General features: G+C 36.7%; 1 protein-coding gene across 1 annotated transcript; it reads right to left on the minus strand.

Annotated features, from left to right (window-relative positions):
* Positions 1-2,541: 2,541 nt before the first annotated feature.
* Positions 2,542-24,349, minus strand: LOC112010413 (uncharacterized). The gene is made up of 22 exons (XM_024042754.2): positions 23,234-24,349; positions 21,616-21,731; positions 19,067-19,275; positions 18,196-18,315; positions 17,715-17,843; positions 17,501-17,626; positions 16,416-16,471; positions 16,169-16,268; positions 15,928-16,045; positions 15,501-15,710; positions 13,130-13,445; positions 12,589-12,682; positions 12,144-12,252; positions 11,587-11,858; positions 11,331-11,458; positions 10,980-11,214; positions 4,921-5,109; positions 4,503-4,792; positions 4,242-4,425; positions 3,885-4,127; positions 3,141-3,226; positions 2,542-3,007 (listed from the first exon to the last, which is right to left on the minus strand). Exons 1-22 carry the CDS (start codon positions 24,067-24,069, stop codon positions 2,860-2,862), a joined length of 4,314 nt encoding a protein of 1,437 aa, XP_023898522.2. The 5' UTR covers positions 24,070-24,349; the 3' UTR covers positions 2,542-2,859.
* Positions 24,350-25,010: the final 661 nt, after the last annotated feature.

Below are 25,010 nucleotides of genomic sequence, written 5' to 3' on the forward strand. Positions count from 1 at the left end.
TCAGAACAAACCTTAGCTGAGAATAATCTTCTAGATGGCACTATGGCTGATCTAATTGAAACAAACTCAAAAACTTGGAGATATGATTTGGTTAGAAAACTCTACCAATATCCACTATGTATGGAAATTCTTCATCTCCCCCTACCTAGAACTAATGGTAACAAGGATGAACTGCTATGGAGACATTCCCCCTCTGGGGACTACAAGGTCAAGAAAGCTTACCAAATGATTCATCAAAATGACCAAACCTCTATAACTCCAAATGAGAGGCCTTTTGGTATCCCCCAGTATGTCTGGAAGTTAGTTTGGAAAGTAAAATTGCCCATGAAAATCCTTAATTTTATCTAGAAACTTCTTCATGATAGTCTTCCTTTTTTTCAATCTTAAATAGCAGGGGAATTGCAGCTCCCACCAGATGCCTCTTGTGTGATGATAGTGATGAAACCATTAACCATTTGTTTCTAAATTGCCCTTTTGCTAAAGCTGTATGTCATGGTTCCATTTTGGGAGCCAGAACCTCAGACTTAACAAATGTTTCTGTAAAACAGTGGATAGCGAGTTTCTTTACTCCTACCTACCCTTTGGAGCAATGCAAGATGATGTTCCTCCAATCCTGCTTCACCATCCTTTGGACTCTGTGGAATCACAAAAACATGATACTCCATCAAGGCAAAAAACCTAACCCATGAAAGTGGTTCTAACATCCCAATCTCTCATTTGCAAGTACTAGGATGCCTTTAAGGACAACCAAATTCAAGTTTGCAAGCCCAACCAACAAACTCAACAGAGGATTCCAAATCATGAGTGGCAAATAATCATCAAAGTAGCAGCTCACAAAAACAGAAGATCCAGAAGGAGTAGGTATGCGTGTGAAGCAAAGGGCATGGAGGGTATAGTTCTTTTTACAGGTAGAGTCAGCAAAGGAAGGAAGCCCCCTTATTTGCTACAGGAAGCAGTGGGTGAGGCAATTATCAAGGCGAAGGAGCTTGGTTTCAACAAACTTGTTATCCACAGCAACAGTAAAAGGCTAGAACAGATCTGCAATGGATCAAAGAGTCCAACGTGGCAGGAGCATACGTTCATTACAGACCTGAACTAGTTACAACAACAGGGGTTGAACAATCTTTCCTTTTGTGTCCCTAGACTAGTTCTCTCTCATGTGATAGAACCTGAACTAGTTACAACAACAGGGGCTGAACACTCTTTCCTTTTGTGTCCCCAGACTAGTTCTCTCTCGTGTGATAGATTTAGCCTACATCACTACCCGTTTTTTAGTCCACCTATGTAGGCTAAATGGTTTTTGTACTCTTTCCTTTTATTAATGCATGTTTATTTGGTATCAAAAAAAAAAAAAAGATTTCAAGTACTCAAATTGTTTGTCTAATTAATAATTATTTTTAAAAACTAAAAATTTAAACTCTTTCATTCAAGATGATCATAATCATTTGATTATAATATTTACAAATCTTTTATGCCATTTATTTTTTCTGATATTTTTCCTTTCTCAAGTCCTATTCAAACTTAAGTAATGCTGGTGTCACATAAAGTGGCACAACTTATGCCGCAACTCGCCCACATGGTAAGATGTGAGTGGTAGATAGGTAATGGTGGGAACACCTTTCTATCACTAACAACTTGCAACGTGGATGAGTTGCAACAAAAGTTATGTCATTTTATGTGTCACCAACATTACTTTTCAAACTTTCTTCCTTTCTATTTTTTCTTATTCAAGTCCTATTCAAAGCTCATACTTTCTTCTTTTCTACTTTTCCTTTGTCCAAGTCCTATTCAAAGTTCAAACTTTCTTCTTTTCTACTTTTCCTTGTCTAATATTAACGTAACTGCAGCAAATACCAACAAATTTGTTTCATTGTTTTGTTTTTTTTTCTCAAACTGCCTATTGCCCATTGATATCTCAATTGTGCTGTCTACTAGGAATTTAAAATAATAATAATAATAATAATAATAATAATTGTCTTATGCCAATTTTATAATATGTCAAATTATTTCTTATATATTTTCTCCAAAAAAAAAAAAAAAAAAAAACTTTCTATAAAAAAATTATTTCTTATATATTATATATTATGTAACATGGACATAAGAGTAAATTTATACAAATCACACTTTTTATCCTCTCATTTTTCTTCTTAACCAAACAAAAATGTTTTCCATCCCCCACTTTTCCACTCCTAACCAAACATAAATGATAAAAACTAAAATCTCTTTTATGTTTCCACATTTTCTATCATTTCACTTTCCCATTCAGTTTCTATCCTCCAACCAGATGAGGTCTAAATACAAAAGCCCTTATGCAGTCAAAATATATAAACCCTCCCCCTCCCACACACATAGGCAGGCAAATATCATAATCTAATTTAAAGAGGCAGTGAAGAGGTAAGCATTATCATAACCAAATTTCAGAGGCAGTTAAGAGACAACCAAGGTTCGCCTCAGAAAGTATTATTATCCCTAACCGTTAAAAGCCATTAAGGCATCAAGCAGACTACCAAAAATAGAATAGAAATAGAACAAGGGAAAAAAAAACCATGGAATCTTTCAAGGAATTAAATTAAGCATGATAATTGGGATTGAACAGGCAATCCAATTCGGGCCAAAGAGAGAGAACAGGTTACAAAGAAATATATTGGAGAAAACTTTCCCAACTTGTTAACAAGGGCTACTGTTGATGTCTCTCTTTCTCCCACCCTCTCGTCTCCCCCCAATGCACCACTTGTCCTCTCGAAAATTAAATTAAATCCATGTGCGACCTTTGCTGCTATCTCAAAATATGTATAAGAAAAAAATAATTAGGGCAAAAAAAAAAGGCACCTATCTAACTTAGGCTGTACACAGAATGCCTCATGACTGCCAGAACACTTCAGGGTCACTGCTATACAATGAGAAGTCTTGAATTTCCTGGTTAGCTACATGGCAATCAATGAGTCTTGCTTGGATAATTTTACACAGCACTAAACCACAAGGAAGCATCCACCATTCACTTTCATCCCTGCATTTCCCATCAAACCACAAACAGATGAAAAACATTCCAGATTATGATTATTTGAGTCGTTGCTGCATTCACTATAACCGGTAAGAGTCAAATTCAATTAGTGCCATGTCAGCTAGTACAAGCTACTTACACGCTAAAATTCCAGGACTGAAAGTTGAGATGCTTTTTACTTGAATGGGTAGTATAATGAAGTAATCCGCACATGAAGGCAACTACCTGTTACAGGAGAAAGTGTGTTCTGAGACCATTAGAATCAAGCAGGCAACATGTACATGTCTCTTTATGGAGGATACTAAATAGCCAAAAGCAATCAGAATCTTCCTAGGCTGCATTTGGTATTTATAGAAACCGAGACATAAGCAGTTCAGAATGTTACTTGTTTACAACACTGGTGAATGCAAAGTCATTAGTTAGTTATCCAATTTCTTTTTGCAAATTTGTACCTTAGTGAAATGTGGGTGAGTTATAAGCAGCCCCAATGTCGTACATAAAAAAACAAATAATATAATAAACAAAAACAAAAACCAAAACCAAAACCAAAACAAAAAATCATAAAAAATAAAAACTTCCACAGCAGTCAAAACACGAGTTTGACCAATACAAGTAATCTCATACGATTTTACAAACCATCTTTCCTAAATTAACGCTAGTTTGAAACAATTTCTTTTAATGATCATGTCACAAGCATGGTGAGCAATTAAGAATTGGAAGAAAAAAAAATTATTTTTGGAATTTTAAATAAATTTTTTTAATTGACTGGCACATTTCTGGAACAACCTTCCTATCATTGTGTTTACTTTCAAGCATTCGTTCTCAACAAAATAAGAAGTATTTTTTCTTGAATATTGAAGACATAGGGGGTGAGACAACTCACAACATTGATCAAGGATGTGATATTCCACAGAGCATATATACGGGCAAGACCTGCTGACCGCCTAGGTCCGTGACTAAACAAAGCACTGATTCCAGCTGGGAACGGAAATAAAACACCAAGGGGAAGGACAAACAGAACTAAAAGGAAGTCCAACAGAGAAATAGAATACATTTGTAGCAAAGTAAGCAGGACTAAGCTAAAATCTCCTAACAGTAGTATGGAGATGACCAAACCAACAAGATCCTGCAAAAATGGGTGATAAAGAGTTAGAACAGAAACCAAATGATACAACCAGATTTTATAATAAGGATATCTTTTGTAGATTCAATGACACTAGACTACAAGCAATTTAACCACCTGATGGCCAACAGGCTTTGTGTTATGAACTATGAAAAAGAAAGGATAACATATAGCCTTCCTCTCTTTAAACATCCGTAAGCTCTTAGCATGTAAAATCCCTCCAAAAGTCCTCTTGCATGTCATTGAATGCTCACTGACTCTGGAATGGTCTAGTCGCTCCACCCTATCACTTCTGTGCAAACTGCAAATTATAAGGAAAGAAAATTGAGCATGACTTCATATGACCAGCAACAAAGAGAATCACAAGCAAATTGTTACCATGACTGTTGCTCAGGTGGCAATGATGTTTCTTGACTTTCAATTGATGGCTGGGCACTTTCATTTTCAATAGCACATACCAGTAGTCCGAAGTGGCAATATCCAGAAGCTGTAGGCTGAAACCAAGCTAGATCAACACGTACACCATATGTACTTAAAGTAGGGTTTGCATGGGTTTCAAGCCAGCTTATAACATGACCTAAAGATAGTTTTAGGTGTCCACGGCGAACTAAGCGTAGTTGAGCATTTAGACCCGCCACAAGTCGATACCATATGGTAGGTGGAATAGACTGAAAGGGGGATCAAAATTGAAAATCAGCAGATTCATTCCATTAGGTATACTAATACATGATATATGCGGTGCAAGAACACACATAAAGGAGAAGCTTAAGACGTTATACATTTATAGATACCAAACCTGACTCATGAGGCTAGTAAGAATATTATCACTGAGTAGAGAAAAAGGAGCCATGTAACTTCCATCTCCTCCAAAAACTAGAGACATTGGAAATCTCTGATGAAGACGAGGAGGAAGATCAGCTCTCTTTTCATCCCCTCCAAGGAAAAAGTCCACATAAGCAAGCATCAGATCAGAAGTTGCAGACACCTGAAACATAAGAGGATAACCATTAACATGGCAATTGTTGAATCCATTATAATCCAATAAAATGCTTGTGCAAACAGATGATGTTAGCAAAAGCACATCAGAACAGTAAGGATTTACATCGTAGTCAATTAGAGACATTACACATTTATAAGTTGTTGAGCTTGTTAGAATTCATCATGTATTACAAAGACAGGCTATTCCTTTCCCACCGCTGGCAAATTCAACCATTTCCCCAGCTTGAATCTCGTTCAATCCATAAACACATGCAATCTGCCATGGGCCATGGCAGAAATCTTTGTTCTACCTCATGAAACAGGAAGAGTTCTAAACTGCTGCCTCATGCACTACCAGGTGAAGGTTTGGGTGATAGATAATTATGTTCAACAATGTAAATCCTATTGATAGTTTCTCAAAGAAGCCATTGATCTACCAATAAAGAAGGAAGACGGCATGTAAAGAAGATCCATAAGCCTTATATTGACTTTTGAAAGTTTAATATGCCAACAAAATGATCTCATAATTATAAGGTATGTTTTGTGTATAAGCTACGGGCAAAACAGTAATATCATTGTATTCCTTTATACATAAATAATAATTTTTGTGTTAGGGTTTAGTTAACAAACCCAACACACATTTTCCCCACAACATGATATCAGAGCAAGCCCCTTTCTGTCGTTAGCCACACACAACCACAACCCACCACCTTTCTGCAGCCGACAACCACAAACCATCCACTTTCCGCTGCCAACAACCACAACCCAACCTCCTCCCACTGACGAACCCAAATACAATGGTTGGAGGCATCGACTAGCTCCGTCCACTACTTTGTGGTTCACGCAACACTGTTCTGCCATCACCTGACTGGCTGACCGTCATGCCATCCTGGTTCTTGTCGCCTTCCTCTACCAACCCACCTGCACACTTTTTCGCCACCAGCCATAGATCTGATCTTAGCACCGCCACTGGATCTCCTGCCTTGGGTATCAATCTTGCTTTCTATGGTTCAGATTATTGTTGTTTTTCAGTCAGCTATGTTTTGATTTTCTGTACGGGTGATCTTTACTGTTTCTTCTTTTTGTGGTTTGGTCATGGGACATATTACCTGGTGCTGGTGGTTTGATGTTATTTGTTTTGCTGGTTTGATGTTGTTTGTGTTGCTGAGGAGATATTTATTGGTCCTGTTGGAGTGGCTGTAGTGAATGGCCGTTGGACTTGCTGATTATTGGACTTTGTGGTGTTGAATTTGTCTAGTTGTAGTTAGTTGGTTTCAGGTCCACTGGTTTATTTATTTATTGTGGGTGTATTGATCAGATGGCCGCTATGGAGACCAAAGTTAGCATTCAACCCAGTAATTATTTATTGCCTCCAAACATGTTATCTATTACTTTCATTTGTCTTAATGGAAGTAATTATGCTCAGTGGGCCCAGGCAGTTGAAGTGTTTCTTCTTGGAAGAAAGAAGTTTGATTACATGATTAGTGGACCCCCCGCATCTACGGACTCTAAATATGCTGATTGGAGAGCCGAAGATGCACAGATTAGGAGTTGCTTGTGGAATAACATGGAGTCTAAGATCAGTTGAAGTTTTGTTTTCTTACCAACTGCTAAACTTCTTTGAGAACAGGCCAAGGAACTTTACTTTGGTGTTAACAATGAAGCAAATTTATGATCTTCATCAAGCTTATCTCTCCATGACTCTTAGTGATTTGTCTTTGGAAGACTATTATAACAAGTTTAAGGGTATATGTCAAGAACTTAATATTTATCAACCCATCTCCTCTAATGTTAAAACTATGGAAAAACAACGAGATTATATGCATGTTGCTCGCTTCCTCTCTGGCTTACCTAAAATTTTGGATCCGGTGAAATCACAAATTTTGGCTAGTAAAGACCTCCCTTCCTTGACCTTGAGTGAAGTTTTTAGTAGACTTAGACAAGCCACATTATCTTACTCTAGTACTACTACATTCCCTTTCTCTAGTACTAATACATTACCTTCTAGTGATATATCTACTTTTGCCACTTCTATGGGGAGTAATAGAGGTGGTCATGGAGATCGAGGCCATGGAGGTCATGAACAAGGGGGTAATGGAAGAGAACGTGACCTTCGTAAGTGCAGTTATTGTCATGGTGAGAATCATATGGTAGACTTCTGTTGGGACTTGTATAGTAAACCCTCAGCTCACCAAGCTAGTTTTCAGGCTGAAGAACCGACTTCACAATCACTTCCACCAACATCTATCCTAGAGGAAGAATACAATCGCCTCCTGTCTATGCATTCTAATCCTATTGGCCCAGGCTCTACAGCTACTTTGGCTCAACAAGGTACTTCCATTGCTTATCTTGACACTCAGGACCCTTAGGTTATTGACTCAGCTGCTACTGATCATATGACAAGTACCTCAAGTTTACTCTCTGACCTAGAGCACTCTAGCAATTTTTCCAATGTTACTTTTTCATATAGCTTAACCACTATAGTTTTAGGCTTGGGCATTGCCAATCTCAGTCCTAATCTTTGTCTCTCTTCTGTTATATATTCTTGATTTTCCTTTTAATATTAAGTTGATTAGTAAGCTTACTAAACTTTTGAATTTCCTTGCCATTTTTTTATCCACTCATTGTATCTTTCAGGATCTCAAGGTGGGGAAGATTCTTGGTGGAGGGCATGAAGCTGGTGTACTCTATTACCTAGATCAGCATGGTTCTTCCAATTAAGTAGCTTCTCACTTGGCTATCTCACCTTTTCAGCATCATTGTCGCCTTGGTCATCCATCTCTCCAGAATTTGAAGAGCATGTCTATTGGGTAAACACCTAGGGTGACTTTTGTCTCTAGGTATGAGAGTTGTGTCAGTAGTACTTTTCATTTAGTTCATTTTGATATTTGGGGTCCTTTAAACACTACTTCATTGTCGGGATTTAGATATTTTGTCATTTTTGTTGATGATTATTCTAGGGTCACCTATCTTTATCTTATGAAAGAAAGGTTTGTCTGAATTGTGCTCAATTTTCAAAAACTTTATTTATGGAAATAAAGACTCAATTTAATGCTTCACTTCATATTTTTCGATCCATGAACATTTTCATACATCTTTGTCTCAATTTTTGATGATCATGACATAATTCACCAATCTTCATGCCCCTATACTCCACAAAAAAATGGCGTTGCTAAACGCAAAATGCATCATTTGTTAGAGGTTAGAGGTCACTCGTGTCCTATTGTTTCATATGTGTGTTCCCAAATCAAAATTTTATTTTCTTTTTTTGATTGGTAAGAAAGTAATATTATTAATAGAAAAGAATAAAAGATACACAGAGTTCACGGCAGTGAACAAAGAACAACATAGCAACAAAAAGAAATAAAGGAATCAAAATCCTATTCTAAGAGACAAAAAAAAATCAGTAATAGTAAAACAATTCGAGAGACCCCAACACTGAGACCAATCGAAGAGAGTCTTCTGGCACAAATCTAACAACCAGGCCATTGATTAACTACATGTCACTTGATTTATCGCATGCCATCTACTTTTTGGTGGTTAGATCCCTTATATTGTGCTCTCTCCTAATTCACCTTTATTTCGTCTACCTCCTAAGATCTTTGGTTGTGTGCTATGCTCATATCTTAGGTCAGGGAGTGACAAACATGACCCTCGTTCAATTAAATGTGTTTTTCTTGGGGTACTCTCATGCTTAGAAGGGATGCCAATGTTAGTCATCAACTCTTCTTCATCATTTCATTAGTGTTGATGTCACCTTTAATGAGTCTCAATCCTATTTCTCTCATTTGGTTGGAAGTGAAAGTTCTCTTACTTGTCTTCCTCGCTTACCACCTGTCTCCTAGCAAATCTTTTCCTCATAAATCACTCTAGGTGTACCGTCATCAACAGAAACCTCCAACTGAGACTTCTTTCCTGCTTAGTGATCTGCCTCCTAACCCTATCTCTCTTCCAATTTCTCTACGCATAGGTAAATGTACTTGTACCTCTCATCCTATCTTTCAGTTTGTCTCTTAGGCCATTTGTCTTCATCTCTCCCTGCTTTTACCACGTCCTTGAATTCAATTGTTGTTCCTAAGTTGTCCATGAGGTTATGACCATCCTTGGTTGGAAGTCTGCAATGGAAGCAGAAATGTCTGCCTTGTCTCAAAATGCTACTTGGGATTTAGCTACTAGTCCTCCACGAAAAACTTAAAAACTATTGTTGGTTGTCATTGGGTGTATACTGTAAAATACTTGCCTGATGGTTCTATTGAGTGTTTGATGGCTCGCTTGGATGCCAAAGGGTATAACCAAACATACAGCGTTGACTATTCAAAGACATTCTCTACTGTTGCTAAAATTTCTTCTGCCAGGATTTTGATCTCCTTAGTTGCTAATTTGGGCTGGCCACTACTTCAGTTAGACGTTAAAAATGCCTTCTTGAATGGGGATTTCAAGGAAAAGGTGTATATGGAGCAACCACTTGAGTTTGTTGCTTAGGGGAAGTCTAGAAAAGTGTGTAAGTTGCATAAGGCCGTCTTTGGTCTTAAACAATCACCCAGAGTTGGTAAATTCAGTGAAGTAGTGTTAAAGTTTGGATTGTGACATTGCCAATCTGATCACTCTGTGTTTTCTCATACCTCTGCAAGAGAAAAGATTTTGTCGATATTATAATCACTAGTGATGACAAGGGTATTGATGATTTAAAGAGATGCCTTCAAAATTCCTTTTGAACTAAGGATCTGGGAAAAATTCATTATTTCTTGGGTATTGAGATAGCACGATCTAAAGAAGGCATCAGTTTATCGCAAAGAAAGTATGTGTTGGATATTTTGGAAGAAACTGGCTTGTTAGGATTTAATCTAATGGAGACTCCTATGGATCCTAATGTCAAATAGTATGAACATCAAAGGGAGCTGTTATCTAATACTAAGAGATATCATCGTTTGGTTGATAAACTTAATTATTTGACAATTACTCGCCTATATATATCATTTGCAATTAGTAAAAATCCTCGCCTTCCACATTAGGAGGCAGTTATTCGAATTCTGAGGTATCTTAAAGCACATCCAGGTCGTGATCTTTTGTATAAAGCTAATGGTCACCTACGGCTAGAATCCTTTACTGATGCTGTTTGAGCAGGGTCACTCAGATAGAAAATCCACTACTGGGTATTACACTTTTCTCGAAGGAAGCTTGATTACCTAGAAAAGTAATAAAAAAATTGTTGCAGCCAAATTTAGCATAGAGATTGAGTATATAGCCACGGCACACACATCATGTAAGCTTAAGTGAATTAAGCATTTACTTGAGGAATTAAAATCTGTTGTGGAGGTGCCTATGACTATGCATTGTGATAATCAAGCAGCAATTCACATTGCCTCCAACCATGTGTTCCATGAGTGAACCAAGCCTATAGAAGTAGATTGTCATATTACTCGACAAAAAGTAGAAAGTAGAAGATGGTGTAATTGTTACTCCATATGTTTCTACAAAAGTCCAAATTGCTGATATGTTTCTCAAAGCTTTATGTAAGGCTCCTTTGAGTTTATTATGTAACAAGATAGGATTGTATGATATATACTCTCCAGCTTGAGGGGGAGTATTATGGGTATAAGCTAGGCGAAAATAGTAATATCATTGTAATCCTTTATATATAAATAATATTTTATGTGTTAGGGTTTAGTTAACAAACCCAACACATGTTTTCCCGACAAGGTTTTAAAAACCTGAAGATTGGGAATAATGTTGCACATTACAAAACAATAGATTGCATAAGTTATAGAGCCTCTAGATCTATGTTATTAACATCCTCAAACCCACTAACTCCAAAGAAACCCATAATTTTAAAGATAGAGAAGAAAATTTGGGAATATATTTTGTAAAGATATTAACCTTAAGCCCTTCATAGAGAGCACGTGAACGGCAAGATCGTAGGCAGGCATGATCATATTCTGATCGAACAAATTCACGAAGACACTGTAATTTCTTCTTTCGACACCGCTGTAGCCATGACCATGCAAGTGGATATGCAAGAAGAGAGAGAATGCTGTAAACAGATCCTTCCCACCACTGATAAGCAGCTAAGCCATTGATCTCATCCACAAATCTATTGAACGCATCCTCATAACTGCAATGACAATGAAATAAATAGCTTTATTATTATAACAAAATATTAGACAGCATTATTAGTGCAGCAGACATCTAACCATCAATTCATACACCAGAGAGAGATAAATAACTTACACAATCTCTTTTACTTGTTCAGGAGGAAAGTGAGGTAGATGCCAAGGTTCCTTGAAAGTATTTGGCCCCATGAAATACATTCTGTGCACATGACCTTGTGATTCCTCTGTTCTATTTGTTTCCAAAACCTGAAACCAAATGATCAACCTCAGAACAATAAGTAGCAAACCAAAGCAGGCCTTTTAAGTTGGTGCATTACTATCAGTATGTCAGATGAGAAAGCATGAATAGCAAAAGGAAGAAATTGGAGATGGACCTCATTTAATGACTCTAGGAAAGGGAAGGAATTGTCAATTCGAGAGCCAGGTCGAGCAGGAACAAGGGCTGGTAATTCATCCCCACCAACAAATTTCATCCGAGCAACACTAAGCACTAGAGCTAACAGGATGAGGATACCCAAGAGAATAAGGCCGAATAACCATGGACCACCAAAAGTGTACACCAACTCTTCAAGTGCTGTATAACAATGCGGCATGTGATATCTGTCAGAGATGCACTTGTATGGACAAGGAGCCTCAGTAACACCACCTGTTAAAGGGATTGGAATGAGATTTAAGAACTAAGTAACCCAGAGAGAGGGGAGGTCTTTATGGTTTATTATTGTCTAACAAGACTTTGACCATCCGTGGTAGAATTTAAATTAAATATATAAATAAAGGAGAAGAAGAAAGGAAAACCCACTTTTATCACCACTCAATGAGTCTCCAAATCTTGGAAAAGAAATATTTTGGAAAAAAAAAGTTCAAAATAAAGCTTGCAGCAATGTAATGTCCTGTTGCCCAGAAGTGAGTAGCAGTTAATTATTAGAGGTACCTCGAACAGTAATATATATGCCACGATGTGGAAGCTCATGTGATGGGCAATCATGACAAAAGGCTCTATCAGACCCGCTGACATTCTTAAACGTGCCAACAGGGCATTCCTGAAGCACAATTATTCATACAGTAAACACAAGCACATATAAATAAATAAAAAATAAGCAACTTCATAAAATTATCATGAAGGTGAATTGGCGAAGTGAACTATCTCACCAACAAACTGATACTTAAGGATCCAACTACAATTTGAAAAGTCTATGCAGTAAATAATTCAAACCAACCAAACTAGGAAGTCAACTACAGTTTTGAAGCTATGCCAACTACACTAAACATCAATTATAATCGCATTTTAACTCCATGTTAAACATTATACATTACTAATACCACATAGACCTTGAAAGAAGTCCAGAAATCAAATGATATGTCGATGAAAAATCTACCTCACAAAAGGTACCATAAAGCCCTTTTGGGCAGGCCTTCCCAGTGACTGTACCGTTTTCCCCTGCACGGCCCTGACCTCTACCAACTCCTCCCCTGCAATTAGGGAGAAAGGGGAAAAAAAGGGTCTCAAAGCCTGCTTGATTTCACAAAGACCAAAATGGTGGTAATACTGAAGAGAAAACCAGATCATCACAGTGTCAACAAAGCATTCGGATTTAGTTATGGGAAACCAAGAAATTATTGGCCTTCTCTTCCATAAGTTGTAACCTAATCACTCAATGTTTTGAACCTCCACCCACCCCCTCTGAATAACATTTATGTTAAGTACTTTTACTTGGAGAAGCAAATTTTTTTCTGATACATTTTAAGTGGGTGAGGGGGATTCTTTGGTCGTCTCCATTGGAAACATCAGGAAGTAACAGAGCTATCACAGAAGACATTAACACTATGTAAGAGACTAATTTAGGCCAAGATGACAGTAAATTTGGACAACCTGATCATCATAGGTATATTGTATGGAACAGACAAAGATGTACAAACCCGGTATAAATGCTCCCCTTCACACTTGCTATGGGTAGATATGCATCCCCGACTGGTATATCTGACCAATGGAAGTGAATTCGTCCACCACCGCCGCCGCCACCACCGCTCTTACTACCATGTCCTCCGCCAGTTGAGATAAAAGAACCACCACCAAGTGCCAATGAACGAACAAAAAAAAGAATAGTTCCACCTGATCCACCCCCAGGTCCTATGCTTGACAAAGTCCTACCATCTTCTCCAAAGGTTTCTCCATCAGCTCTAAGTGAACCATCGAGAGACAAACTTGACAATGAGTGCTCTATTGAACCCATGACTGTTTACAAGACCAAATTTATAAAATTATGAGTATCCATCAAAGAAAAAAATCATAAATAACATAATATAACTTGGCCAAGACAATCAAGATCAGGGAAAAATAAAAAGTAAAAAATAAAAGATCATTGGTCTTAGCAGGTACTGGAAAATTTGATAACAGGACTGTTTATTTAGTATCAGAATGTGGATACCAGCTAAAAAAAAAAAAAAAACTCTCTATACTAACATGAATCGCAGAATATGCCAAAAGAAATTTGAGTGGAATATTGTGCCAATCTTCGCTTTTGGCAAGATTGGTGGCGTGGTGAATGCTTAAAGAGATATTTCCTGGTTTATATACTCTTGCTCAAAAGAAGGGTGTTGCTGCTCATGGTTCATGTGGAAGCATATTAGGAAGGGATGGGATCAATTTTATGGTTTAATCAAATTTGAGTGGAATATGGTGCCAATGTTCACTTTTGGCAGGATTGGCGGCGTGGTGAACGCTTAAAGAGGTATTTCCTGGTTTATATACTCTTGCTCAAAAGAAGGATGTTGCTGTTGTGGAATTATTAAGCTGTAGGAAAGATTGGACGCAATGGGATGTTACTTTTAATAGAGAGCTCTACATGATTGGGATATGGGCATCCTGGCAGATCTTTTTCTGTCAGATTTATACTACAAAGGTACGAAGGGGTGTTGAGGATACGAATTACCGGATAAATACTAAGAGTAAGTTTTTTGAAGTAAAGTCTTACCATAGAGTGCCACATGTGGGAATGCGTCCTTTTCCTTGGAAGAGTATTTGGAAGGTTAAAGTCCCTGCCAAAGTAGCTTGTTTTTTTTTAGCTTGGACCGCTGCCTTGGGCAGGATCCTAGTGGATTGGTGCTGTATGTGTAAGCAAGCATCAGTGGATCAAAGGTCTATGCCACAAATGGTTGTGGAGCTACTGGCTTGTTGGAAGGGTCAATATGCAAGACGCTGTAATGGAGAGATTTGGAATGCTATTCCTTTAGGCCTCATGTGGATTCTTTGGAGAGAATGGAATAGATGGACATTCGAAGGCTTGGAACAATCCATGCTGGAAGTGAAGTTTATTTTACTATGCCTTTTGTATGATTGGATGGCTTCTTTGAGCAGTCACTCTAGTTTGCTAGATTTTCTTTATTACTGTAATCTTTGTTGATTGCATTGCACCTTTGATACATTTCCCATGTGCTGGGTGGTGTCTCTTTTTTAGTCAATAAAATTATTATTCATCTATAAAAAATAAAGCATTTCCTGCATGCATGTTTTGTAGTCTGCTTCACTTCATGAGGTGTTTTGGGTACTAGAAACTTATTTAGTTGAGAGAAACAGCATTCTCCTTTACACTAAGCTCACAATTGTGGTAAATTGGTCTTCAACATTTTCATTACAAGTATTGTTCCTGTTCACACTATTCAAGACAAGGAGTGGAAGCCTTTCAATAATTGGTAAGGTAGTGCTTGTAGATCTTTTCCGTTTTGTTGATTTCAACAGGCAGTTAACGTAGAACATGTGAGCCTTCTGCTAGTTTCGGATATAAGGAAAGGTTTGCAACATGAAAACTATGCATCATGAATGAGGCTTAAACGAGTGATCATGTTGGGATTCAAGCTCCTCAGTCAGCCCTATGTGTGAGTAAAGAATGAATAAGACATTACCCTTTCCCTTCATATTTATATTTATGGGTTTGAAATGGCACGACTACTATTTTTTTTTTTTTTTTTTTTTTTGAGAAGTAAAAACATAGTGCTCTTTCTAAAAGTGCCATTTATTTTATATTAGTTATAACACGATTTTTAAAGAATTTTGTTCCCTTTAAAAAAAAATAAGGAAAATACAGGAAATTGAAGAAATTATATATGCATTTTGAAATGTCTCAAAAGAGAGAAACCGAGACCTTAAAATTGGGATGGAGGGAATAATATGCTTAATGTCTCAGCTTCGTACCTTTAATGGCACCTAAGATCGCATTACTTTAGTCTCATCTAGAGTACACAACAGAATTGGGGAAAAAAAAATACTAACTAAACACATTCAAAGACTTACTGATAATACCACCTCCAGCAGTTGCACCAGCAAGGCTATCATTTCCACTACCGCTACCAAGCTCACAAGGTAAATCAGCATCTCCATAGGCACCGCCACCATCAATAAAACTGCCATTATAATACCCATCACCCCCTCTGCCACCATGTCCACCGCCACCACTAAGACCAATTTCAGTAATTCTTCCTTTGCCCACTCCACCAATGCAGCCTGCATAGAACCAATAAAGCAAGAAGAATCCATACAACAGGATGCAACTGAGAGATGTGTGGTTCAGTTAACTATGAAACATGAATTTAACAATGTAATAAATGGCAGAACGAAAAATATGTTTCCAAAGAAAGATATTCTGTTTGTGAATTGAAAACTCCATAAATTGGTTGGTTATTATTGTGTGAATTTTTAACAAAAGAGGCAAAGGTCATACCCAGCCCAGATGCACTAATTGCTCCAGAAGAGTGGACAACCACAGTTCTAACCCAGTGGAAATGAACAACAGATCCTGTTACAATGCCTTCAACAATGATATCTTCAACCCTACAAATCTGCAACAGAAACCAATCCAATCAATTTTGAGATATACAAAGGCCATTCTCCAATTAATAGCTTGAGCCATTCACTAATATGACCAGATAAGTACTTAGTGCTCAATCTGGCTAATGGAACACCTGAAGAGTGAAGGGCAACGTAGAGTTCACATTACAGTCTTCTGGAGGATGAAGCAGTTCCATGGGGCAATCTGCAAGTTCACAGTAGAGCTTCGGCGTCCTATCAAATCCAGAAGAATGATTTTTAAAACAAAATGGTAAATCCAAAAGAACGAATATTAAACTGAATAAGTAATGGAAGCATTATGGAATACATAATTATCACTTACGAATCATTAGCATTATGGAATACATAATTATCACTTACGAATCATTAATACTTCCATTCTCCAGGGGACCTCGCAAAACAGATCCAGGTCCAACCTTCATGTTATAAAGATAGGATCACCACATGAGCAAATGGTAAAGCTACAGAGTAGATTTAATTGCCATGCGAATATAGTAGCAAAATACTAAAAATTCAGAATTCGCAACAAGAAACACCATAAGAGCATATTGGAGACAGAATCAAATAGAAAAAATATATATAACAATAAATAATTAAAAAAAACCTTAGAGCATTTACATCAGTCTGTGTATAATAGAAAAAATGTGTAGAATTTACACAATTTTGCCTAAAAACACCCACATCAGTCCATATATAATTATGCAAATTTACAAGTTTGCTACAATAACCATATAAATTTACACTGACACTATTCATTTTGCATTTAGTTGTTTATTCTTTCTTTATGTATCTTGAGAATGACGGAATAGAGTGGATGGTGGTGGTTGTCTGAAGAAAGAGATCCAATTTAAAAATCAAGAAAATTTGATATTTTAATGAAATGTAGTGTAAAATAGATAATCTGAAGTGGGCTGATTTGAAAAGTATATAAAATAGAAAAAGTAGGTTCTTATGCTAAAATTGACAGAAATTTTTGCACGAGTGAATATTCTTAGTTCCAAAATTTGGGGTCGGCTATGGATTCTTGACAAATTAGTTAGGGTTGGCCATATGTATTCTTTTCCTTCATTCTACTCTATCTAAAGTCATACTCTCTGTTACTCCTGTAATTAACATATACTTTTTTATTACTTGTACTAATGTGATTTTTGGTCTTCCTCTGCTTTTTTCATTCCCTCAACTTGGAGAGATATATATATATATATACACACTTTTTTCAGGCAATACCATGCACATGTGGGTTTTGAACCCATGACCTCACCATCCACCTTGCTCTTACATAGGGAGTAGGTGTCATTTCAACTAGAGCTCATTGGCTTTTTATATATTGTTGTTGCAATAATTTTTTCCTAAATTAACCTAACCCATGACTTTTTCTCATAAACCTGTAGTACAGTTCCAAAGAAAGTTGTTAATAAAAAATACATGAAGGAACTAAACCTTACTTTGACACTATAAAATAATGATAAAATCAGCCGTTGTGCTTGAATCAGATTTCCTGGTCCAGACAAATTCAAAAAACCTTGTCCATGAACTCCCAGATTTGCATTAGAATGTATCACAGAGGATTCCTGACAACCAAATATGGAAACATAATCTCGTACATGAAAGCAACATGAAGGGTAGTTAGGTAATGGGAAAATATTGAAAATTAAGTACCTTGAGAACTACTAAATTGCTGGCCTCAAGTAATGATGTTGCCACAAGTGAATCGCTACCACCATCTATAAGCATTTTGGAATTCCACATCAAATGCATTTTGACAGACATACGAAGAGCTCCATATATCTAAATATAATTGTATGTAACATGAAGATCAGCATATCTAACCAATAATCCACAATAAACATTTAACAAAAGAAGATGGGTGGATGTGAAAAGATTGAAACTATTCCTTATGGCAATAGAGGCAATGTAATAAAAATGAAGTTCAGATAAATATGCCTTACGAAGGTTACATCATTCAGAAGGGAGATAAAATACACCACCACAGCATGTCAAATAATTATTCTAAAGTGGGCTTTTCCTATTTAAAAAAAAAATGCAAGGGGGCATCTTATGACTAAAAGGAAATTCTTGAATCTAAAATCAAAATTATAAAGAAAAACAAGCAAAAAAACACAAAATGCTTCTCACTTGCCTTCACAGTAGAGTCACTCATTAAAAGCTCTTCAGCCATTAACTCAAACTCTGATGTAGCAAAATGTGCAAGCCCAAAGGTCAAAACTGCACCACATGATAAATGAATTTGTCCACGAACCTGTAAAATGCATTATTAATTTTAAATAAAATAAACCCATCGACCATGACTATATAGTTCAAACAGAGACAAACCTATTAACAAAAAACTATCAACTATGGATGACATAGTTTGCTTAAGAGAGAGAGAGAGAGAGAGAGAGAGAGAGATTTTTTAATAAGGAGTTTTGGCCTACTGACTTCTACTTCACAGTTTGCATAGAAACTCTTTTAAACTTTTCACAATGTTCCTATGGCATTAATCAAAATTAAATTCTCTCTCTATTCCACACACTGACTCCTAAAGAGAGTTCTCTGAAACAATTTGCTTATTGACATGAGCTTCTTTCTTTGAGAAGAAGCAAAACAATAATGTTACAACCCCAACAACTATACCAGCTATAAGGAAGTCATGTGCAGCAACATACTTTGTTGAGCACTCAAATTCAAGTATAACAAAGTGTTATTATCTGGATATATAGAAGATGCATAAACAAGAAAAATTGTTCCTAATACTAGAATATATTTATTATCCAATGATAAGTTTTTGACAACCACCTCAAGCTACCATGCTAAGTTTATCATTCAGTATTCTCAAATTGAGCCATTATTGTAATCTGTGTAATGGGTGATGTTGACATGTAAATGCATAGTTAGGATATTGTCCGGTAAAAGAATCATCTTTGTCTCAGCATAAAACAATCATCACCTATAAAGGAATTAAACACAGAATACATTCAAATAGGGCCACTAGATGTTAGCGCTTCAATGACCTGAACACGGCTCCAGAACAAAGGGACCAAAGCCTTTGCATGATTTTCAATGTAAACATTTGTCCAAAGTGGCTGTTTAGGAAACTCCAACAGAAGTGTGTCAGTTGTTGTGGACCTATTGTAATTGCTGACAACGAGACTCCGAGGAACAGCATCATAATATGTCCCTGCAGCACCTGAATTATCAGGACAGCCTAAACTCTTTCCTCCTGCAAACAAAATGACAAGCATGAGATAACATAATTGTGGTTATTTATGAAGTCATGGAAGATTAATATGCTATTTCTTTGCAAATTTTCCTATTCAAGAATTATTTTATTGGGTCCTCATGTGAAGTCCAATTGAATTGAAAGTCATGTCATTTTAATGGTCTAAGTATGAGTCTTTTAGGGTTAAAACAGATTTTAATTTGGGTTTTTATTTTATTAGTTATGGTCAATTTTATATTCAGGGGCAAAGCTGTAATCTCTGCAATTCCTGTGAATTAGGGGTATTTTTGGTAATTTAGTTGAGTCTAGGATCTTCTAGAATATTCTAAGTATTTTAGGTTTATTTTCTTTGGGTCCAAGTTTTATTATTAGGTTTTATTAGTAGTCCTAATACTAGTAGGAATCCTATTACTACTAGTAGGAGTCTTTTATATATATTGTGCTCAATGTATTCAAAGGTGATAGAATGAGTTGATTAATAAAATTGAGCGTTTGAGCAATAGGCACATTGGCCTTTGTTGGTTCAATACACGCCGGGATATTTCCTAGTTTGTCCTACATTAGTATCGCAACCTATATGGAGACAAAGCTCCTCCTAAATTATTGGGAAAAAAGGCAGCAAGGTCAATATCTCTAAAACTTGCAGCAAAAAGGCAACTAATTTTTTTTGATAAATAAAATAGTAAACAAAATTTTCCTCTACCGGGATATGAACACAAAAAGGCAACTAATTAACTGCAAATATTTTTATCAAACTCAATAATATTTGAGTCAACCCTTTTTCATGGGCAAAAACCATGCAAACTGATAGAAAACAAAGTAATCAGCTCTAATTAAAACAAAAATTAGGAAATAGATGCACTAGAAAGCTTAGAATTTATAATTCAACCACCAACCAACAGACCAAATACTCCAGGCTTAAACCTATTTGCCACTTAATCTGTCAGATCAAACAGTCAGATTAGTCAATAAATGAACCCCTAATTAGTGTTAGGAACCAAAAAAGATCAATTAAACAAAGATGCATATCTTCCATCCACCAAATAGTATTCTCTTGCACAGGCTTGAAAAAAAACTGCACATTATCTTTCTTTAAAATTTTAAATTTTTAATTAAAGATTTCTCTTGTAGAATTCTCCTTGAGATGTATACCAACCATCTTTTTTGTTCATATGGCATACTTGATTCATGCATTCTCTGCCCACTATCAGGATTTATCAAACCACCCTTTTGGATATATAGTTAAAGCTTTCTGCTATACATTGCAGTCAAAGGCGAGCCGGCCGCTCGGGTGATATGCCACTAAAATGCCTCAGAAGCCCTAAGGCAAGGCACCTTTAGTAAAGAGCCTGCTTAAGGGCCTAGGAGAGTGCCTAAAACAACCTATAAGGTGCTTGAGGCGAGAGCCTCAATAAATTCAGCAAAAAAAGAGAGGGTATTTTGTAATTCGAAAAAAAGAGTAGTTTTAAAATATGATTCAAGTCAGTGGGTCTCTCTCTCCTCAATTTAGAATTAGATTTTATCTTTAAAATATCAATCATAATCTTTTAGCTTTGATAGTTGCTCTGTGTGTGTATTTTCATATATAAGCTTGTTATAAAGTTTTTTTGAACTTTATAACAAGCTTATATATGAAATACACACACACACACACACACATAGAGAAACTATCAAAGCTAAAAGATTAATTAATAAAGCCTCCTACCAGTTTGAAAAATTCCAATCATGTCTAATAGGAAACATGTGATTTGAGTTTGTTATATGTATGATAACTAGATTTAGAATTTGGCGGCTTGCACCACTCAGGTGAGTGTCTTTTCATCACCTCAAGCCTAGGGTGATACCAAGTCTTGGTGCCTTAAGGTTGCCTTTTGCCTTTGACTAACTTGATGGAATAAGTTTATCACAACCTAGAAGTTCATTTAAAGAAGAGAAAATTTTCAGGCATACTCTACCTTTCTTCAACCTCTCCCATAAAAAAAAGGGACAAGTAGAAGCTTTATGCACTAGGTATGACTACCTTTCTAGTCATAAGCCAACCCCTACTCCCCCCCCAAAAAAAAAAAAAAAACTTCATACCACACCATCTCCTCCTCCTCTCTCCCCCACTAATCTCTTCCTCTTCTTTTTTCTTTTCCTGAATCACTTAATATATTTTTAAAACGATAATGTGCTGAAACAGTATATTGAAGCACATATACCAGTAATAATATACAAAAATTGGAAAGTTCAAAAGCTTGTTTCAAATATAAGTTTTTCACCAAATGACCCAAAATGAAGTTTTATGATGCATTTATTTAAGGATAAAAACATATCGTGAAATAATAATCTGAGTCTCACCATAAATAAAGATTTGTGTATCATCATGCCTGCTGAAAACATGGATGGAAACTCTTCCACCCCCACCTCCAGCAAATCCATTACCCCCGGTGGCGCTTATCCTGCCACTTCCAGTCCTGTTCTTCACAGAGGGTTATTATTAGTTGAGGATGTTTCTAAGCCAGTTATAAATAACTAGCCTCTGAACACTTCAGAGGCTAGTTTTTTTAAATTTAAAAAAAAAAAAAAAAATTGCGTTTCTATATACAAAGTGAACAATTGAAATATACACCAGTTCTAGAATAGAAGAGTGTTTCAAGTTTGAACACCTAAAGAGAGTTAGAGGAAAATCTTTTCAGAATTATAAACTTGTATAAAATAAAGACACACATACTAACATGCTAGCAAGAAAACATTAAAAAAAGATGAGCATTAAGAAAATTACCTCTGCTTATGTCTCAGTGAAAAAGAAAGGGAGGGAGAGAGGGCATTTATTTAAGTTTTTGTTTTGGCAACTGGCTTGACATTCAGAAAAAGAAAAAAAAAAAAATATATATATATATATATATGGTAGTACCTAAATTTAAGGATATGAATGAGAAGTTATAGTAGTAGTTTTATATTAGGATTTTTTTTTTTTTTAAATTTCAAGATTACGAAGAAGAGGTTTGAAAAAAAAAAAAAAAAGTGCGATTAGAGTTAGGAAACAGTGAAAAAAAAGGGACAAAAGAGACAGATAAGTCTTGATAATGGAAAATAAGAAAAGAAAAAAGAAAATGAGGATTACGTGGGAGAGTTGAGTTTGAAAACCAACAAAAGAGTGAGTTTGAGATGTATTTTTACTAGGTTATCCTCCAATTTTGAATCTGTTTAAATGTTGGGCGCAGGGGTATTTTTGAACCACAAAATGAGGATTCCAAATAGGGGAAACCCCTTAAAGAGTAGTATAGATAGAATATTCACCCTACACTCATCTCTATACAGTTGCTATAAGGTCCCTCAAAACATGAGAATGTGGGGATCAACTGGGAATCTATTCGATGGTCCTGACATAAGTTTGACTAATGGGAAAAAATACTAATTAAAACTCTAAACTAGGCATTGATTGTAATACCCCAGACCCAGATTGTATGGATTTTTGTGTGACTTCAAATTGTGGAGTGTTGTGGCATGTGCTAGGTTGATTTGGGCTATATTAGCAATTACGAGAAGGTACAGTTGTTACCAGGTCATGACATCGTAATTAAAACATTTTCATTTAATCTGGTGAAGAATGTAATATCTGATATCTCAAGCTAAAAACCTTGTTCCTTAAATCATGTAGTATTAGAACTGGGCCTTTCTTTGGCTTGAGATGTTAGCATTAAGCAGATTATGACATTATGCACTGTTAGAAGCAATGAACCATTCAGAAATCATATGGAAATATAAGGAAACATATGACACATGTTAAGCAATAAAAAGGTGACCAATAAAATTTTTTCCCGAAGGAAGCAGAATGACAAAAATAAATCAGACATGATAAACTGGTAGCTTAACAATTCATTATCAACTAGATATAACAATTTGCATAAGCATAAAGCATTATTTGATGATTATTTCTATTTCGAATTAAATTGCAATAAGGAAAGATAATTACATTCTTTGAGCTTTAACAAAAATGCTACCACCAGACCCTCCTCCACCCTTGACACCGCCATCGCCTCCATCCGCGAAAAGATCCCCACTAGCCTCCATCGTAGTGTTCACCTCAATCCAAATCTTCCCACCACCTTCACCGCCATAATTTTCTTCTTTAACAGTCGTCCCGCCCTTACTCCCATAACTCGAGGGGGCATCCAAAGATGACCATGAATAGGCATCACCACCCCACACATCATCCGGGAGCTTTGTGTTATCCAATACGCAACTAGCACCCCTCCCACCATGCCCTCCGCCAGCACCCTGCACCCCTGATGGCGTGCCACTAGTCTGTGCCGGGGGAATACCCGCCATTGCACTCACATTTATCATTGACCCCTTAAACAAACTCGCATTCCACGAATACACCCTCACCGACCCAGCGATTATAACCGAATTACTACCTAAACTAAAACCCCCACTCATATTAACCGTAATTGAGCAACCAAACACAGCACAACTCAAATTCAGACCAGTACCTATAAATAAGCTTCCATTTCCTTCTATATAGACATCATCAAAGAAAATTAAGCTAGAGTTGAGGACACAGGAGGTGTTAAGGGACCCAATACCGTGAAGATCGTCCTCGCAAATGAGCGAGGGAGGGTGAGGCGGCGGAGGAGGTGGAGGCGGTGACGGTGGAGTGTAATCCCCGTGAAAGGCATCGATGAGATGGTCATCAAACCCTAGAATCGAGAATTCATCGTTGGTGAAGCAGAAGGTAAGGTTTATGGTGAGGAGGAAGCTAAGAAGGAAGAATTTGAAGGTGTATGAGGAAGAGAAAGTGTGGGCCATTGCAGGAGGTGAAAGTCATTACAGAAACGAATAAAACCCTAACCCTAACTCTGAGAGAGAAAGGGTGTTGGGAAATTTTGAATGTTAAGTAGGAGAAAGTGGTAGAATTATTGAAATTGAAACTGAATTGAAGTGTAGGGGTTTGGATGAAAAGTTTAGGTAGAATTTGAATTTGTATATACGTGAAAGTTGAGGAAATGTATAGTGAGGCTAACAGAAATGGTGAGAGAGAGAGAGAGAGAGAGAGACAGCAATGGTAAAGAGTAACAGCTAGACAGACAGGGAAGGCCTAGAGGAGAAAAGTCGAAGGGATTTTTTTTTTTTCTAAAAGAAAACAATATTTTGCAAACAATTCCATTAGTTAACACAATATTCAAACTATTTAGAAATCTAACATCTCAAATTAGTTAGACTCAACTTTGCTAGCAAATCGTGTCTTAAAAACTCGATTTTTGGAGGGAAATCAAATATGTAAATCTCAAGTTCCTGGTCTGAAAAACCAAAGAACTTCCTTCTTCCTTCTTCTTCTCCAACTCAAAAATCACGATCTCAGCACCGACATCAGAGCTGCTCTTGGAATTTTTTTTTAAAAAAAAAAAAGGAAAATCGAAGAAAAAGAGAGACAGACCTAATTCGCCACTAAGATGAGAACAAGTGGGTATGGGCCTCCTCTTCTTCTCCGCGGGTATGAATAGCGTTTGTTGGGCTTTGATTTAGGGCTCTGATCAGGATGAGTTGTGGCACGATTGTTGGTTTTGGGTTTGTGAGTTCTGATCGGTGGTGGTGGTGTGTTTGTTAGGTTTGGGTTTGAGTTTGCAGGGTTTGTGATAGGCCACAAACTGAATTGACCCCTTGTGATAGAAATTAATTAATTAATTAGCCAAGTTATTAATTAATCAATTTATCATGCAAACGCGTGGTAGCACAAACAAATCACCAAA

This window comes from Quercus suber, unplaced genomic scaffold (genome assembly GCF_002906115.3).
Source record: "Quercus suber isolate HL8 unplaced genomic scaffold, Cork oak 2.0 scaffold_222, whole genome shotgun sequence".
NCBI classification, from domain to species: Eukaryota; Viridiplantae; Streptophyta; class Magnoliopsida; order Fagales; family Fagaceae; genus Quercus; species Quercus suber.